We start from the raw sequence: 18,760 nt of genomic DNA, 5'->3' as shown, positions 1-18,760 counted from the left end.
TTATCTGAGGGAGAACTGGGGTCATGAGTTCAATTCCTGACCATGGCCTTATCTGTGAGGAGTTTGCATGGTCTCCCCATGTTTGTGTGGGTTTCCTCGGGGTGCTCCGGTTTCCTCCCACACTCCAAAAACAAACTGGTAGGTTAGTTGGCTGCTATCAAAATTGACCCTAGTCTGTGTGTGTGTGTGTGTGTGTGTGTGTATGTATTAGAGAATTTATACTGTATGCCCCAATGGGGCAGGGACTGATGTGAATGGGGTCTCTGTACAGCGCTGCGTAATTAGTGGCGCTATATATATAAATGGTGATGATGATGATTATAGTGTTATAAGCAGCAAACACGAGCACCAAGAAAGGCAATAACAATAGGAAAATGATGGCCAATCCTTTTGCTTTGCTATAGGATTGCAACTATTTAACTCTGTGGAAAGTTTGCATCTTTTCATTGAAAAAATATGTATATTGATTAAATGGAATTGGTAATTATATAAAGAGGCAGTCTAGTCTGCAATTATGGCATAGTTCTCAACTCTCCCAGAACATCCTAGATACTCCCGGATTATTAAAAGACCTCCCAGACTCCTGGGGGGGGGGGGTGGCTGGGTAGGTAATTCTCCCCAAATTCCACTCACCAGTTTGCGAAAGTGGGTGGGGATATCCCATAATGGCGCAAATCATGACATGAAGATCAGTCACTTAGTGATCAGAGGAATGATGATTCATTTTATGACATCATACATTTTGTCCCCCCAGTTGATAAAACTCGCATCATCAAGCCCCAACCACGCCCACTTTTCATATCTTAGCCCGGAAAGGAAGGTGTGAAAAGTAAGTAAAAAATTAAAGTAAGTCTGTATTTTTGTAGTTATAAAAAAATGCTATTTTTGCAGTGGAAAACGCTGCTTACAGTCACTGCACGTCACAGAGGCCATGATGGAATACAGTATATTGCTGTGGGATATATCTCAGAGATGACAAGTGTTTCGGGACCTGGTTGTCATAGTAACCAGAAGTAGGGTGAGACAGATAACGTTAAGGAACACATTATACTTCAAGATACTGTGCAAAACACACGATGCAGAATTTGGTGCTCAAATCATTTGTATTTTGAATGTGCTCTGCCAATTGTTTTTACAACAGCAATAAAAATAAATTATGTATCTTGATCTGTGAGAACTGTTGTTTGGCTTTGATGTGCTGACCGTGAACAGCAAGTGTTGGAATGACTCATTCATCCCAGAGATAATCTTAGGTGCCCAGGTAAAAGTATCTATAAAATATTAAGCTAATTAATGTGCTTATACTAATTATATGCTCCACAAAAAGTGTTTTACAAAGCTCAGAAAAAAACACATTATACAAAGGTGAAGTAGAAGGTGTTTTTACTATTATTTTTCTCAGTGGAACAGTAAACGTTACTTAGCAGTGCTCCTCGCAGTGATTGTATAAAGAAACATTTGATAATCATACCTGTATGTATAAAATTGGGAAGCAGGGTGGCGTAGTGGTTAGCACTTCTGCCTTATAGCACTGGGGTCATGAGTTCAATTCCCAACCATGGCCTTATCTGTGAGGAGTTTGTATGTTCTCCCCGTGTTTGCATGGGTTTCCTCCGGGTGCTCCGGTTTCCTCCCACACTCCAAAAAAAACATACTGGTAGGTTAATTGGCTGCTAGCAAAATTGACCCTAGTCTGTATCTGTCTGTGTGTGTTAGGAAATTTAGACTGTAAGCCCCAATGGGGCAGGGACTGATGTGAGTGAGTTCTCTGTACAGCACTGCAGAATTAGTGGCGCTATATAAATAAATGATGATGATGATGATGATGCTACCAAACACGGTTGATAATATACTTTTTCTCCCTTGGGTTTTTGGAAGTTTCCAAATAAAAGATTTTCTATCTATCTATCTATCTATCTATCTATCTATCTATCTATCTATAGATATATATACATATAGATATATATATCCATTAGTGTAGTTATTCATGTCTACAACTTAAGCAAATCCGTGGTTCATAAAGAATAAAGCATTTTCAAACTAAACAAAGCTTCTGTGTCTCATCATACGGCCCGTGTTCAAATAGTGCTGCTGTCTGCATCTCTAGGACAAGAACTCCATGTTTTTTTTCCTCCAACTGGGGTTCTTTTTTTAATGATACTTCATATAGCAAAAATGATTGTTGCTGAAAACAGTCTTTTAAATGCATTATACTGAAAACATAGACACAGAAAGATGCAGAAAGGGACATAGAAGGGGGAATTCAATTGTTAAAAAAAAAAATCATTGCGAGGTGCCTCTGGAGTGGCCACGAGACACCTCGCGCTGATATTTTTTTACGGAAGTAACGCTCATAAATCTATCAAGTATTTGTGTGCTACATGATAAAACAGGCTGTATTTTCCTTGCGTGCAAATAAATGAGTTAATGTGTACCCCTTGCATTGTAACATGGTTTGTCCAGGTGCAAATTTGCTCCTTGTTTTTGCTTTGCTGCCAACTAAAAATCAGGCCCTGAATGAGAATATTAATTCAGTAAAAATAACCTCCTAGTACTCTAGTATAGGTATGTACCCCCTCTATCTGAATGAAATCATACTTTAGTATATCTATCTATCTAAATAATAAGCCTTGCCCCTTATTATCCACCCAACCAACATGGTTACCACCCGAGATCTAATATAATGCCAGTGGTAGCTCTGCCCCCACCCAGCAGTGTCAGAGTGTCAGACACTGCTGGCAGTGCAGGAATTGTTTCCATGGTAATGTTGCACAATGCATACAGACATAATTGCAGCTGCTGGAAAATGGCCTACTGTGGGACCCCAAAATGTAAGTGCTAAGTGGAATATTTATTTATATTGCTCTAAGGATCAATAAACAGATTTATTTTGAAGGGTCCTGGTCAGGTCCTTCTTAAACTAGAGTAATAGTAAGCATGCATGTTTCCTTTTTTCTATAATAGGGGCTCTGTCCTATTAGAGTTTATGGATAATATTTAAGTTTGCTGTTCAACACCATGGATCATTCATCTGACAATCGCAGTTTTGATGCATTATTTGTTATGACCATACATTTTCTTGTTAAGTCTTGAAGGATAAACTGAAAGAAAATTGCACCTTTTAGTAATAAATTGTTCTCTTTAATAAACTGTTCCCTTTAACAGAACTTCCTCCTTGAATATCCCGTGCACCACACAAACAGAAGAAAGTACAGTGTTTCTTTACTTGCTACAAAGAAACTTTATGTATAAATATCCAGATTCACGCATTCGTTTGTGGTGACTATAATTATAGGATTATCAATGCGTCATCAAGGAAGAGAATTACCTCTGGCGGTATTATATAAATAGGTTTCAGGGGAACTATGGATGATGGTGTCATAAGTGAATTCATTACAGTCATCTTACAGTGAAGCCGGTGGACTAGATGACTGCAATAGTTGAGTTTTGGATGACATTGGAGCGTTTCATTGGTTGCTTCAGCATAATTGACCCTAGCGCCCATATTGTAGTTAACAGCTGAATACGTTTTAAGCAAACAAACAAGGGTTTATTTCATTTGGGAATGTTATAGGCACTGTAGCAAAGGGAATGGGATATTTACGGAAGTGAACTTATTTTACAAAAGTTGATGCATTGGAGTAGCGGATAATATATGACAGCATCTAAATTTTAACATAAGGTCCATACGTTGATATTTTTACAACACGTATTCTAGGGCCTGATTCATTAAGGATCTTAACTTGAGAAACTTCTTATTTCAGTCTCCTGGACAAAACCATGTTACAATGCAAGGGGTGCAAATTAGGATTTTGTTTTGCACATAAGTTAAATACTGCCTATTTTTTCATGTAACACACAAATACTTGATAGCTTATTTGTTCTCTGAAATTTAAAGTTGATATTTGTGTGCTACATGAAAAAACAGTCAGTATTTAACTTATGTGCAAAACAGAATGCTAATTTGCACCCCTTGCATTGTAACATAGTTTTGTCCAGGAGATTGAAATAAGAAGTTTCTCAAGTTAAGATCCTTAATGAATCAGGCCCCACTGAGGAAAACATTCATTCTTAAAAATAAATGAGACTGAATTTTGTAAAATTAAAAATCAACAGTGGTCGCACATTTAATATAAATCCCAATATAATAGAGAGCTACAGAAGATCAGCTACACTGTTTTTTTTTTCCTGCAAGCTGGGACATAGAACATATAATAATACAACAGATATATAATAATATAATATAACAGATACAAGGGCATCGACAACGTTGACCACACCAAATTGATATAGAATCTCCCCTTTAATGAAATGCATATGACCTGTGTTTATTTGTCAGTTAGTGGCCTCTACATCACTAATGACGCAACTGGAATGAAGGGACATATTTTCAGTTTTTGTTACTTGAGTCAGTTATTTGAGACAGGACAAAAGCCCAAGGCGTTAGCTCGATGTTGTCTCTCAGACACCTCCCCTGCAGAAGTTACAGGTATAGAATCTCTCCTTCCTATACATACACATTTTTCTTACTCTTAGACAATATCAAAAGACCTCAGCACCTACTTAGCCAGAGGCTTCTGTAGCACAACTTTGTTTGTAAGGCACTGCGGTTTTTTTACAGTTATTAAAAAATGCAATACTTGTGTGTGCGTTCTGAGCAGTAAGGGGCTGATATTAAGTTGTTGGCAAAATGGGGAAAAAAATTGTCTAAAAAGGAGCAAAATAGCGTATTGTACTTTCTGGGCAGGCGCAAAACGATATCATGCAAGATGAGTTTCGCACACTAGCATTCATCTCACTTTGCATCAGCCCCTAAATCACAATTAGATGATTCCTTAAAATTAATTATAGTAAACTATAAGCTTAAAAATATAGATAGATAGATAGATAGATAGATAGATAGATAGATAGATAGATAGATAGATAGATAGATAAATAGATAGGTAACTTTGTGGGCCTAAGTCATTAAGGAGAGCAAAGCAAATAAAAGAAGTAAGTTTGCTCCTGGACAAACCATGTTACAATGCAAGGGGTGCAAAATAGTTTATTATTTTGCACACAAGTTAAATACTGGCTATTTTTTCATGTAGCACACAATTACATGATAGCTTTATTTTTACACTGAAATTTAAAGTTGACCTAGGACATGCCCTATTCCAACTATAAATCTGTCCCTACATTTTAAATCCCGCCCCCCCCCCCTTCCTCCAATGCAACATGGATTTGCCCAGGTGCAAGATTACTCCTTTTGTATGCGTTGCTCTCCTTAATGACTCAGGCCCTGTAAGTGCATTGTCTGATTTCGTGGAGAGGCTCCCCGTATGATCTCAGACTTGTATAAAACATCTATAATATGGATACATTTTTGAAGTTTTTATATACATGGTGATGAAATAAAGCCAAGAAGAACCATCATCAAGAATATTTTGGACAGCAACAATAGCAGTTGGTTAGCTTGCAGGAAAATTAAAAAGCCAGGTCAAAAGTCTACATAAAGAATGCCCGAATATATACATATTGGTGCTGGAGATGGGTCCCTTACCTGTAGTTGCAGTGCATCCCAACTGACCACAATACAAGTTCTAACCTATAATTTAAAATGGAAATACAATGAAACACAACCCCTCACAAATTATTGTCATGCATTCCCACGCGAGGTCCCCAAGAGATCTAATGTCAGCGGATGTTTAATTGGATTACTGTTCACTCCCACATAGCAGCCCAATGACAAGAGACGCAGCAGCTGTCACTAGTGCAAGTGAATGTCTCAGCTAACAAAGTAAAGACTCATCAGATCATAACATGCTTCAACCAGTCTCACGGAGGGAAAAAACACATTGACTTGGCATAGCTGGAATATGTGTCCTTTCACGTGAAAGGGTTAAACCACGAGAGAGAGAGAGACAATCACCCACTTCTAATATTGAGGTCACCTCTTGACGCCAGCTGTGAGACAATGTGTGCCTGTGTGCATCTCGCTCTGCGCGACTTTCTGTCTGCGTGTAGGCGCACGTGTCTGTGTGTGTTTGTGCTCTTAATTAGAGATGGTTGTATGTAGGTCTCTAACTTTGCTTACCTAGCAATGGCAAAAGTAATGTGTGCATAGGTTGTTAACGCTATGTATGATAGCAGAGACTGGCAGATGTCTGTAGGACCACTTATTCATTTACCAGTACTTGTTTGTTCTACGTACGTTGCGGCTGATGCACAACTTACGCCTCGGAACAGGTGTGTATGTGTTTCTGCAGGTGGGTATGAGCCTCATTTGTTTGAACACACCTCTACAGTCCTCTGTCCACGTTTGCAAGCACCTTCCCTCCTCGACCCCGCTTTTTGTGGTGCAGGCATGTATAAGTGGCAGAATATCACAGGTCTGCGTAGGCGCATAGGCGCGTGCCCACTTTCTGGGCATTCCAGAGCGATTTCACGCAAGAAACGCTACGCACACTGGCGTATGTCTCACTCTGCTTCAGCCCATTGTGCGCTGTAACCCTTAGCAACCAATAGGCCAGTTGTTTTCATTGTGCTAGTTAGTGATTTCTCACATGTACACCTCAGCCCCCATCTGTACAGTGCAAGCCTCATGTAAATTACTGCTTTACCACTCTCTGTTATTTGAATTAGCAAAGTCCTGCTTCATCGCTATCAACCTGTTACCCACAGCCCCTTATTATCTGATCATTACCTTGGTATGAAAAGTTATACAGCTCATTTTCCTCTGCTTTTATTTTTCATCTATCTGACAGATGAATGACATGTGAACTTCATGTGCACTATGGCCCCGATGCTGAGTTAGAAGCAAAGCAAAGAACAAGGAGTAAATTTACTCCTGGACAAACCATGTTACAATGCAAGGGTTGCAATTACTTTATATTTTTGCATGCACAGAAAAAAACTGGCTGCTTTACATCTAGCACACAAATAGTTGATAGCTTTATTTTTAACACTGAAATTTAAAGGTGATCAAGGACATGCCCCCTCTCAAATAAAAATCTGTCCCCACATTTTAGATTTACCTTCCCCCCCCCCCCCAATGCAACATGGTTTTGCCCAGGTGCAAATGGGCTTTTTTTTTGCTGTGCTCCTAACTCATACTTGCCAACTTTGGCTAGTTGTCATACGGGAGATCGGGGGGAGAGGTGGGCGTGTGGGGGCAGGGCTCAGTGAATTATATCATTGTGACCCCGCCCCCTAAATTCACACAACCTTTTAAGGCCTATAATAACAGGGGGCGGGGCCACTATAATGCTCAAATCGCATCATAAGTCCCGCCCCCCCGTCACCCCACTAAGCACACGGCTAGTAATCGGGAGGTTTGCCTGTTCTCCCGGGAGTCTCCCGGGCATTCCGGGAGAGTAGACAACGATGTCCTAACTCAACATCAGGCCTTAATTGTGCAACTTATCTTCTAACTCATTTTATAGTATAGTTGGGATGCAGACCTATGGGATGTCTGGAGAAGCCTGCCTGGAGGATTGAGGTGACTTCCTAGTAAGATTTGCTTTCATTTGAGAAATGTGACCTAATTTTGCCCTTTAACTCCTCTTTTATAATTAGCTTTAACCAAAGACTGCACATTTTGGCTATATTGGCCGTTCATGCTTGTAATATCCAAGGTACACCAAGGAAGCAGTGCCTAGTGACCCCCTACAAAGTCCAATCTCACAGCCTATATATCTGCAATTAAAGCCACTGTCACCTTGAGTGCAATAAGTGCACAAAAGTTGCAATTAACAGTGTAGTGATAATTATCACCTGCATTAATACCGTTCGCTCTGGGTTTCGTAAATGTCCTAAATTCATATCTGAATGGCAAGAAGCGCACATGTCACGAGTGCCATTTATTCAGTATATGTTACAAATTTCCAATCTGTAGAATTGTGACAGCCATATTTGCAATTGTGTCTGATCCTCATTAAGTAAAGAAATTGTAATATTTTAGTACCAAATCTACAGCAACAACAATGATTGCATGACATGTCTTGATGCATTGTCTCCTTCACTTGGAACTTTTGCAATTATATTCTGTGTATCTCTGAACATCACACCTATTTGTCATATATTATTTATCTTGTGCGTTACTAAATATATAACACAGGACATGCACAGCATAACAAGTTGTTGCTTCTTTATTTATTATGTAAGCATTTGATAATATTATTACTCTATCTCAGTAGTACAGTGAGATTTATTTTGTACTCATGACTGTTGGAATCATGACCTGTGGAGTGTGCTCCCATTCTAGTAATGGGATAGAAGGAGTCAATCACAGGTGGGCTGTCTATAAGTAAACTATCGCTTTTTAAAAGTTACTGATCTGCCATGTTTTCTCTGAGACAATAAGCTCTTACCTTGTAGGCTATGATTGGGCATGTAAATGGTTATGGTATTACGGTGATAAAATGTGTGTATTTGTAAGGGTGTATTAATATAGCAGAACTATTATGTATTATGAGTTTATATGTGGTTCATGTTGTGTGTCTCAACAGAACCCTGCTCTAAGTCCTGGCAGCAATTTTAAACAAAAAGGTTATTGTTGACATAGGAAAGTATGTGTGTAAGGATGGTTAACCTATTTTTGTGGTATTTTTATTGAGAACGTATATGCAAGGGGCTAGTCATGCATTGTTATTACACTCATACCAATCATCATACCATAATCTCAGCCTTCATAATTGTAATATTCCTGGTAATTAACTTTGTTCTCTATCATTATTTATACCGTAGTTGTTCATTTAAAAACACCAAAGAATTTTATGTCTGGATTAAACAATGTACCTGCAGCTTACAACAGGTTAGGCGTTGATTATAGACACTCGTTAAATGTTTTATTAGGGAAATGCACTTGTCCAATTTAGAAAAAAAAAAAGGTTCTTCAACTTATATGTCACGCGTAAAATATATACATTTGTAGCTATATCTAAAACATGATAGATAATATAGTATATGTATAGAAATATTTTACAACTAAGAATTAATCTTTCAGATCAAGATCACAACAGTTTTCAGCCACTTGGCAATGTGTAACAAATCTCAATATTGCTGTATAATATTGAATCATTGTTTTACAATTCATTAATTGTGGATATAGGTTTATCCAGCAGTTCCAGAACGGATTAATGCAGATCAGATCTTTGTCTGAGATGCAAAGCTTGCAAGCTAAAAACTTTTCCTGCCAAGTGAATCAGACCTTCCCTCTTAATGGTTAATCTCAAAACTTGTTTTCGTTCACTTAAAAACATTTAACGAAGGGCAACAACTTGAGTAACAGACATCTCGCTTCCAAATATTTAAGTCCCTGGAGGACCATGCATTGGGAACCACAAAAAAGGATTTTAGTGCTAAATTGATGCTAGGAAAAATGACTTCTCTGTGCGTCTGTGTACTAAACCTGCCTTTTCTCATGCCGCACCTTCTCAAAAAAAACATTTGCAGACAGATTTTTGGCGCACACCAGGTTGCCGGGTTCCTAAAGGGTCCCATCAACTTCATTTGGAATTTTGCGGCAGAAAAATGTGTTGCAAGTGCGTCAAGGTCATCCCTACAGCATCTCTCCCCTGAGCGAGGTCAAAGTTAAATGAGTACGGAATATTAAGGAATGTTTGTAACATTATATAAATGTTTCATGGTAGACAATGTTCTAAACTGAAAGTAAATACAGTTTAGGGTATAAGTGATGACTTGGGATAAAAGTATTCTAACGGACATATAACAAAAGTGTAACCTCTTCTAAAAGTTAATAAGATGGATTTTACTGCTATTTTTTTATTTTAATTTATTTTTTTATTATTATTTAAAATATGATTGTTTTGATCCTGCTTATGAACAGGCCTCTCCTGCTGTATAACCCACTGCAGGCGACAAGAATACAGCTTGCCCAATTTTTTCTCATTACCTTAAATTTTGCAAAATATTAAAGACAGGCGTCCCTACGTGTGGAATGCGTTAGGCACCTTTGCAAAATAAATGCTGTTAACCTGCTTTTTTTTGTGTGCGTTTCACTCAAAATACTGGCAATATCCTTTCCTTTCTCCGCAGGCTGAACCCCACTACAAATCAACATGAAATAATGATGCAATTTTATCCCCATGGCAGGAAATTCAAAGCATTGCTCACAGATTCCCCAAAAGCTAATTGAAAATCAGGAGCAAATGTGATGCAGTGTTGTCACTATTGCGTTTTTTTTATTGCAATATATTGTAAATAAATGTCATTTATATCTCACCGGTAAATCTAACAATGTTTTTTTTTTTGTTTTTTTAACTTGACCAATGGTCCTTAGTGATACTTTTCAAGGCCCTAATATGCTTATTGTCTACATTAATGGCTTAATACATTTTTAGTCATTATTGTGTGACTCGTCACTTATAATCTGATACACACATGACTGGTAGTCTGTGCATGCTCATTACTTGTGGACTTATGTGTCGCATATTTAAACTGCATGTTTTAACAATGAGAGTGAGATGCAACAGAATCCTAAAATATACACAAGAGATAAACTGGTTCGCCAAACGATTGAGTGACAACCATAAGTTTAAGGCATTGCCTGGCCCTGTCACTAGTAATTTAGGAAGCAAAAGGTTTTTTGGTTTTTTTTTTTATTATTGTTTTTAAGAGTCCCCAAAACGAAGTTCTGAGCACTCCAGAAACAGAGAGCATTGGCACTCCCCAAAGCTGTAAGCCATCCTGTACTTCAATTACATACAGATTCCTGCAGCCTGGAGTCTGATTATTGTTCCTACTGCCTACATAAGCTCCTGACCGCTGATACAGATTGGTATAAAGGATTGACTGAGCCTGGACTGCTTTTATCATTAATATCATTGGAAACAGTAGGGTGGCATGGAGAATACTGCACTACGCGTGGCGCTGTATATTTGTATCTATCAATTCTAATGAGAATTATCTGGATAAATATACACTAGATATATACATGTTACTAACTAACGATAGATACATAGATAGATAGATAGATAGATAGATAGATAGATAGATATAGATATAGCTCTATATATATATATATATATATATATATATATATATATATATACATATATATATATATATATTATATACATACAGATAGATTAGATAGATAGATAGATAGATAGATAGATAGATAGATAGATAGATAGATAGATAGAGATATAGCTCTCTCTCTCTCTCTCTGTATATATATATATATATATATATATATATATATATATATATATATAGATATATATATATATATCTATCTATCTATCTATCTATCTATCTAATCTATCTGTATATATATAATATATATATATATATATATATATATATATATATATATATACAGATAGATAGATAGATTTATATATATATATATAATTTTTTTTTTTTTTCATTGATTTAATAAATATATAAGTGACACAAAAAATTAAGAGGTACACACTGATTTGACCTGTCTTTTGCTATCTTCTGTGCCACATTAAGGATGCAATATTATAAATGAAATTTTGTCATTTTGCGAGCACACACACACACACATACACACACACACACACACACACACACATATGGGTAACAATAATATATTCCATGCACTGCTCTTAGATAGTAACTGTGGCAAACATAAAACTGTATAGTACAAAATAAAGCCTATATAGTAGACTGCAAGAATATTATAAACACCACTGTAGAATAATATGATACAGGTAAAACACTAAACTGACTGTATGTTATATATGTTATAAACACATGGAGACAAGGTACAATTCAGCCACATCCGTGTATGCAACAAGTCTTCTAACTCTGGACAGAAAAGACAGCCCTCTTCTTCAATAACGTTCAGAGAAAAAACACACTTAACATTTCTTCCCATATATCTTGCCATTAGGGCCTGGTAGCGACGGTTCATGGTGACAGACCCACAGCGGGTCTCCTTGTCCAGTCACCCCAGGTGCTGGGACACCACAACACTTTACAAGGAGATATCTCTCTTAATTGCCAGTGAGCATGAATACCTCAACAGGGTCCCACTTGTCCTAAACAGGAGACAATGCTTAACCCATCACCTGCCAGAGAGGGCTGTAATGCTATTCGCCAGCAAAACCTTCACTGGTGTTTGGGGCTGTCCTGTTCATCCACACTCATATTTACATTCAAACAAAACTGCGAAGTCAAAATATTATTATTATAGCCATTCACATTTTCTTATTTCTATTCACCCAATTCTTAAATGCTCTGTATAAAAATATGTGACAAAAATTATGTCTAGCATAATAGACATAGAATCATATTTCATATTATTAATTATTTTTTGGCCTGTAAGCAATATCCTATGAAAACCTTCAACATGTTATATACAAAATACACAACTGATGTACATAGAGAATTCTAGGCATCATTCTTCCACACTATCAGTGTTTCAATTCATTACATGAAATGCCTAAAATAATGTTATGGCAGCTAAACGCATATTATCATGCTAATTTGTCCCATTTTACACATAATTACAGGTTATCTGATTTTATGCCTTCCTGATAATAAATATATATGTACATGAAATGTTTGCTGGAAGATTTCAAGTATCCAAGAATGGGAAAAGGGGGAGTCCCAGGGCAGTCATTACCTCCAAAATATGTCATGTTGGCATATAGTGAAGGTTACCAGGGAGAGGGATTTTCATGCTGTAGGTATGATATAAATATGGTTGCTAGGAATTACTACAGGCCTGTTTTGTGAGCTTTTGGAACGCCAGACAAAGACTGATGCAAGGCAATAGATGTTTCTCTTTGTGTCTTTCCAGACTTCTAGCAGAGACATATTATGTCTGAGTGATTGAAGTGCCCGTGATCACTCTGCTACACAAAAAGACTCTAAATTTTACTGACAAGCATGGAGAGCCCATTTAAGAGCCTCTCTCTCTTTATGATATGCAATGTTTGGGTTGGTATATGACTCCCGACACTTTTGGGAAACATGATAGTGGCGAAAGAGAAAATAAAAAAGTGAAAACAAAAAGTTAATTGGGAGTAAGAGAACTCTTCAGACACAAGAGACACAAGAGCTTCATCGGTTATCTACCACTGATGAGCTTAAATAGGGGGGAAACTGTCTGTTTAACCAGCAACGGCAATGAGCATTTCATGTTATCCTGTACACCTATTCATTCCCTTTACCTATCCCAACAAATACATTGCAAATAGTTAAAACACCCGAGCGAATTGCAAATATAGGCAGCCACGAATATACACGAACACACAACAATTTACATGCATTTAAAATTGGTCACTTTAACCGCTATTATTTTTCGCTCGTTTTTTTAAGGAGAATTCTGAATTGGTATTTTTTTACACTTTGCAATTAAATGCTACATAATACTTAAATTATATTTTCGATTAGGGTGGCTAGATAGATTTAAATAATTGTACGTGTTGCTTTGCCAATAAAAGTCCAGCGTTACGCAAATGCAAATGTAAGCTCTATTCGGGGGATGTAAAGCGGTGGATAGGTGCGCAAAAATAGAAGCGCAAATAAGCGCAACTTTGCAGAAACGCGCTTGTTCATTGGTCGCGCGTTAGCTATTGTTCTTGCGGTAGAGCGTTAACAACGCTTAGAACATTATTTATATGCACTGTGTTAGTAGTTGCAAGAAGAACGGCCCTTAAACATCTCCATTACTCAGTCCCGTGATTATTTAACAGAGAAAGAGAGGATAACATATTCTCTTTTCCTAACTGTAACACGGTGGGGGTTAATGTGTGTAAACACTGCGGGTGGGGTCGTGGAGGGACGGAGCAGGGGGCATTGTGAGGGTAGAGGAATGTTGATTGGAACTCCTTAATTGCACTGGTGTATATTCAAGGTAATTAGATATTAGACATTGACAAGGAGGTCAACGAAAATAAATACGTTCAAAATTGACATGAGATGGGTTATCACAAATTAGAATAGTAAAAAATATAAAGTACTGTTATTACTGGGTCTTATAGTCATTGCTGTATTTATACGAACAGGTCAGTGCGTTGCGCTATTTAGTTGAACTCTGGGTATACAGTATTTTCAGGAAAAATGGAGACACAGTAACGGGAACATAATTCCCAGATAAATGACCCTGCCATATCCAGTGTGGGTTTATAAGGAAGAAAGGCTCAGATGGAACGTCTGATTTCAATTTCCCCAATTATGTAGGTAGATGTAGGAAATAATATCCTTTGTATATGGCTGCGATGCATTCTGGGGTGAATTTAGTATTTGCTAATACTAGATGGGCTATAATATAGGCTATGTGAAAACAGACGTGGCAGATTGCTGAAATAAACCTACTGTATGCATCATATCGAATGTATATGCATGTATACATATATATATATATATATATATATATATATATACATATATATATATATATATATATATATATATATATATATATATATATATACATATATATATAGTAGACAGTGCAACTTATTAGTCAAGCTGAAGTATAATTCAAGTTTAAACTAAAAATAAGTGTCAGGCCTAAGTGGAAAGGACTATACAGCTTTGAAAGACTACAAGCAAGTATATGTCAAATATATTTACATCTAAGCAGTTGCAAATTATTACAATAGCTTGCTTATGTGCATAAGAAATTAATCCTGCTTTTAGAAATTGTCTCAGTTTATGATGTAAATAATATATGTTCTTATAAGTGTGTGTATACTGTACTGGCAAAAACCTACTTTACATCCCTTTATCATTGTGTCTACATGTATTCTGTGTGTACAGCCTAATATGCTTTTTAAAAATCTATTTTTTTTCCTTCTACAACGCGGATCTCATTTTTATCCTCCTTAGTCCTGTGGTGACATGATTATTTAATGAACAAACAATAGAAGAGCAGGTGGCAGAAAACTAAAATCATTACTTCCGTTCAAAGTTAGAAACTTTTGGCTGAGATGATATTTCTGACACTTCAAATATAATACTGCTAATAAATGTATTTAACTATGCAGCTATTTATAGAACGCATAGTATATACGGTATACTATACTGCTAAGTAACGTATACAAATATGCACCTACTTATAGTATACCATATATATATATATATATATATATATATATATATATATATATATATATATATACATATATATATATATATATTAGTATACTTTATATATATATATGTATATATATATATATATATATATATATATATATATACATACATACATACATACATATATATATATATATATATAAATACACACACAAAACCTGTCTGTGGGATGATTGAGGTTGCAGGTGATCAAATAACTCTCTATTGCTGATTCACCTCCACGGAACAATACCCTCTGTTTATCTGTGTGATCTAGCTCCTTCTCCTCCCATTACCATGGGCTGGATTTCAATCAGTCGTAGTGGTGATTAGTGAGTTGCGGGGCTGCAGATTAATTATATGCGCTAAAATCGCGTGGAAATAATTCTTTAAACAAACTAATACATCCCTAATATATGTTTATTTTAATATAATGATAAAATAAAAATAAAAAAAAAGCCAACACTGAGTATGTTGCAGGGCATGGAAATGTGTTTATAAGCTGGATCTAGCTAGGTGTACAGCTGGGCACAGAAGTTGCTATGAGGCTGGTGCCGGTTGGCGGCCGGGTGGCACGTCTCCAGGGTGAGCCTGGTGGCACAGACTATATGCATACGGTAGGTAGATAGTGACAGGTCCTTACTGTTGGTAGTCCTGCTTGCAGAAGAGCTTTCTGTCCCGGAAGTAACAGCTGGTGGTGAGAGGCTGCTGACATACTGTACACTGCAAACACTCTTCATGCCAGGAGGACTCATTGACTCTCATCAGAAAGCGGTCTGCGATGGGTCTCTGGCATCCCTCACATACTGCCTGATGCTGGCACTCTGAGCCTGAGGGCACACACAGTAAACATATTACACACATGTATGGACATGCAGCCTGCCACTCTGATCACTGGTGGTCATACAGTGCCCTAAACACAGCACACTGGCAATGCCCTCCAACTTAATCATATAGAGTGGCACGAAATGTACCCACCACATACTGCTACAAACTTCTGTGAGAACACATTTACATGTATAAATAAATACATTCTCTGAGGCTAAACCCACAATGCCCACATGAAACGCAATATTCTCCACTTAAATGGCATTATTAGTATGTGTGAAAGTATATTTCATGCGCAAAACGGGCATTACGAACTTTTTAGCGCAAGCATGTGTAATTTTGCGTCCATTTTCAAATGTGAAAATAGAATAATCTTGTACGTGTATACTACCTGCATACACTAAAGCTTTACTGTGACAGTATGATTTAATGATAAAACTATAGACACTGGAAAATCATGCTCTTTAATTGTATGCCAAATTCAATAGCGCTTTCTTTGAAATGAATGCACACGCTGTGTTTATTATATACACACAAGCTGTCATATCACATTAGTACACGCGATGGCCACTGGTATATTAGTAAACAGAAATGACTATATTACTTTAGCTGTATTTTTATCATCTTGGATAATACTACTGAATTATTTATATCATTGTTGTACACTATTAGCTACAACTGTCTGTATATGAGCTAGAAAATAAACGCCAAAAACTTTTTAGTTAAATTACTTATACTTGGTACAGTTAGCAGTTGTCATCATAAAGGCTTTTCCCCAAGAATAAGGTATCATCTTACTGTCACATTCATGGTTCAATAATCCTTATACCTCTGTAGATTATTGAAAGAATTTACTGTGTATGTGCATTTGAAAACAAACTATATATACATATATATATATATATATATATATATATATATATATATATATATATATATATATATATATTAGTGTGTTATGGTCACAAACACGCACTGCTCCGTCTAAAAATCGGTATACTATGATTTAGCTTTACTATACATTAATATAGTCAGTGACCATGTTTTAGTTGCACATTGGTTTACAGTGTATTTATTTTATGCTTACATTATTATACAATGTACCTATTCTTTTATTGCACATAAGTAAGTCACTGCCTTAGCCTATACAATAGTATATAATCTATATTTTATTAGTGTATATTGGAACACATATAGTGGTGCCACATGTGTAGATTAGTTTTATATACAACTAGAGTTATATATTATTGTTGATTTACACAGTTGCAATGCAATTGTATTAGGACACATACAATTGCACACACTACCCTCTCTCATGGGGCTGTGTTTTTGTACACACTATAATAATTTCTACCACAGTTGGCACCTGTAACCAGATCCTAAGTCACAGGTATCATCCTATAGCCTACAGAAGATAGACTGAGGCTACTTCCTGCACCTCACCAAACACTACTGCAGTTTAGCTAAATCCTTTAGGCTTTCGAATTTGTCAAGTATGTGAGTGTCTAGTTGTGAGTGCAGGTGGAATAGTGTATTTTTAATGCACCCCAATAATGAGGGTATTGTTATATGAGTAATAAAGTCAAGTACTGACACCACCAGACTATCTGCAGGCATCAGAACTGCTTCATGGTCACCTCTGTCAATTACAAGCTGTGTATGAGTTCCACCAAAAATAAATCAATTTTAACAGACTCACCTAGCAAAACTCCTAATGTGGCCGTGCCAGCCCTGAGTGGGTGATCTTCCATTTTAATATTGTCCAGCATCTTGGCACAATCACTTTGCCCCCTGTTAAAGCACCTCTCCAAGGACTCAGGACCTGTTGCTATATCCATGTCACTTTCAGCGCTGAGTTCGATCCCCCCCACAGCAGCAAAAATAATATTAATAATATTAATTAACAATAGAGATAACTTCAGAACAAGTTCGACACTCCTCGTTGCTTGGAAAGAGAAGTTCTTCCCTGATCCCAAATCCTACATGGGGATATTATTCAGATGTCTCTGTGCATGATTGAAGAATGATCCACAGGAGCTGCACATACAATAAAATGAAAAAAAAAAAAAAAAAAAAACAGAAAAGAAGAAGAGGGGGGCAGATATAATCACCTGCCTGTGAATTGGGGGAGAGGGTGGAGGGATCCAAAGGTGCCGCGAAGAGAGAGGGGTTACAGGGTGAGTGGCAAGCGTGCTCTCCAAAAGCCAGGGTGACAGGGGAGGAGGGGGTGATAAATCCCAGGGAAGAGTCTGTGTAGGATGTCCAGGGAGAGAGCGCCTGAGTCTGTGTGCCATGCAGACTCCTGGAGATCAGCATACAGCACAGATTGCAAAGCGGATGGATACTCCACCCAGTCACCTCCTCTCTCTTTCTACAAACTTGCTGACATTTGAACTCTATTGCTGCCTAGCTGCTCGTATCCCTGCGCGCCAGTGATGCGGTTCCTTCTGCAAACTAAATAGTGCCAGACTTTCTCAGTCAAATCCCATCCCTTACTAATAACTTAGTCAAGGGGGATGGGAGGGGGGGGGGGGTTCACAAAATCTTTTTTTTCTCTCTTCCTGAATTGTGATGCCCCCCTTTTCTTTTCTTCAATCTCCCAAGGAATGAAAAAAAAAAAAAAAAGGGCAGGTTATAATTAAAAAATAAAGAGGTTTTAGTGAGTCTGACACCTGAGTCAATACACCATAGGCTCCCAGTTTGTTGCTTTATTACCTTTAGGGCTGAAATGAGATATTTTATGTAGCTGATAAATGTTCTGATGGACACCTGCGAATATGGGGTATGTAGAAAATGACTGTTTCATTCTTTAATATTCTGTTTGTAACCATTTCATGTGCAAAGTATGCTGCATTTGTAACCATTTAAAGGA

General features: G+C 37.1%; 1 protein-coding gene across 2 annotated transcripts in view; it reads right to left on the bottom strand.

Moving 5' to 3' along the window:
• Nucleotides 1-18,235, bottom strand: part of LMX1B (LIM homeobox transcription factor 1 beta) — a 135,778-nt gene extending 117,543 nt beyond the window's left edge. The window contains exons 1-3 of one of the 2 annotated variants that reach the window (XM_075184823.1): nucleotides 17,588-18,235; nucleotides 15,704-15,890; nucleotides 5,543-5,587 (exon numbers count right to left, since the gene is read on the bottom strand). In XM_075184823.1, the coding sequence (XP_075040924.1) occupies nucleotides 5,543-5,587; nucleotides 15,704-15,890; nucleotides 17,588-17,726 (371 nt within the window). In that variant the 5' untranslated portion in view covers nucleotides 17,727-18,235. The remainder of the gene's footprint in view (nucleotides 1-5,542; nucleotides 5,588-15,703; nucleotides 15,891-17,587) is intronic. The other variant, XM_075184824.1, reaches the window with a different exon arrangement.
• Nucleotides 18,236-18,760: the final 525 nt, after the last annotated feature.

This window comes from Mixophyes fleayi, chromosome 9 (assembly GCF_038048845.1).
Source record: "Mixophyes fleayi isolate aMixFle1 chromosome 9, aMixFle1.hap1, whole genome shotgun sequence".
Taxonomy (NCBI): Eukaryota; Metazoa; Chordata; class Amphibia; order Anura; family Limnodynastidae; genus Mixophyes; species Mixophyes fleayi.
This window is presented reverse-complemented; position numbering and strand designations above follow the sequence as displayed.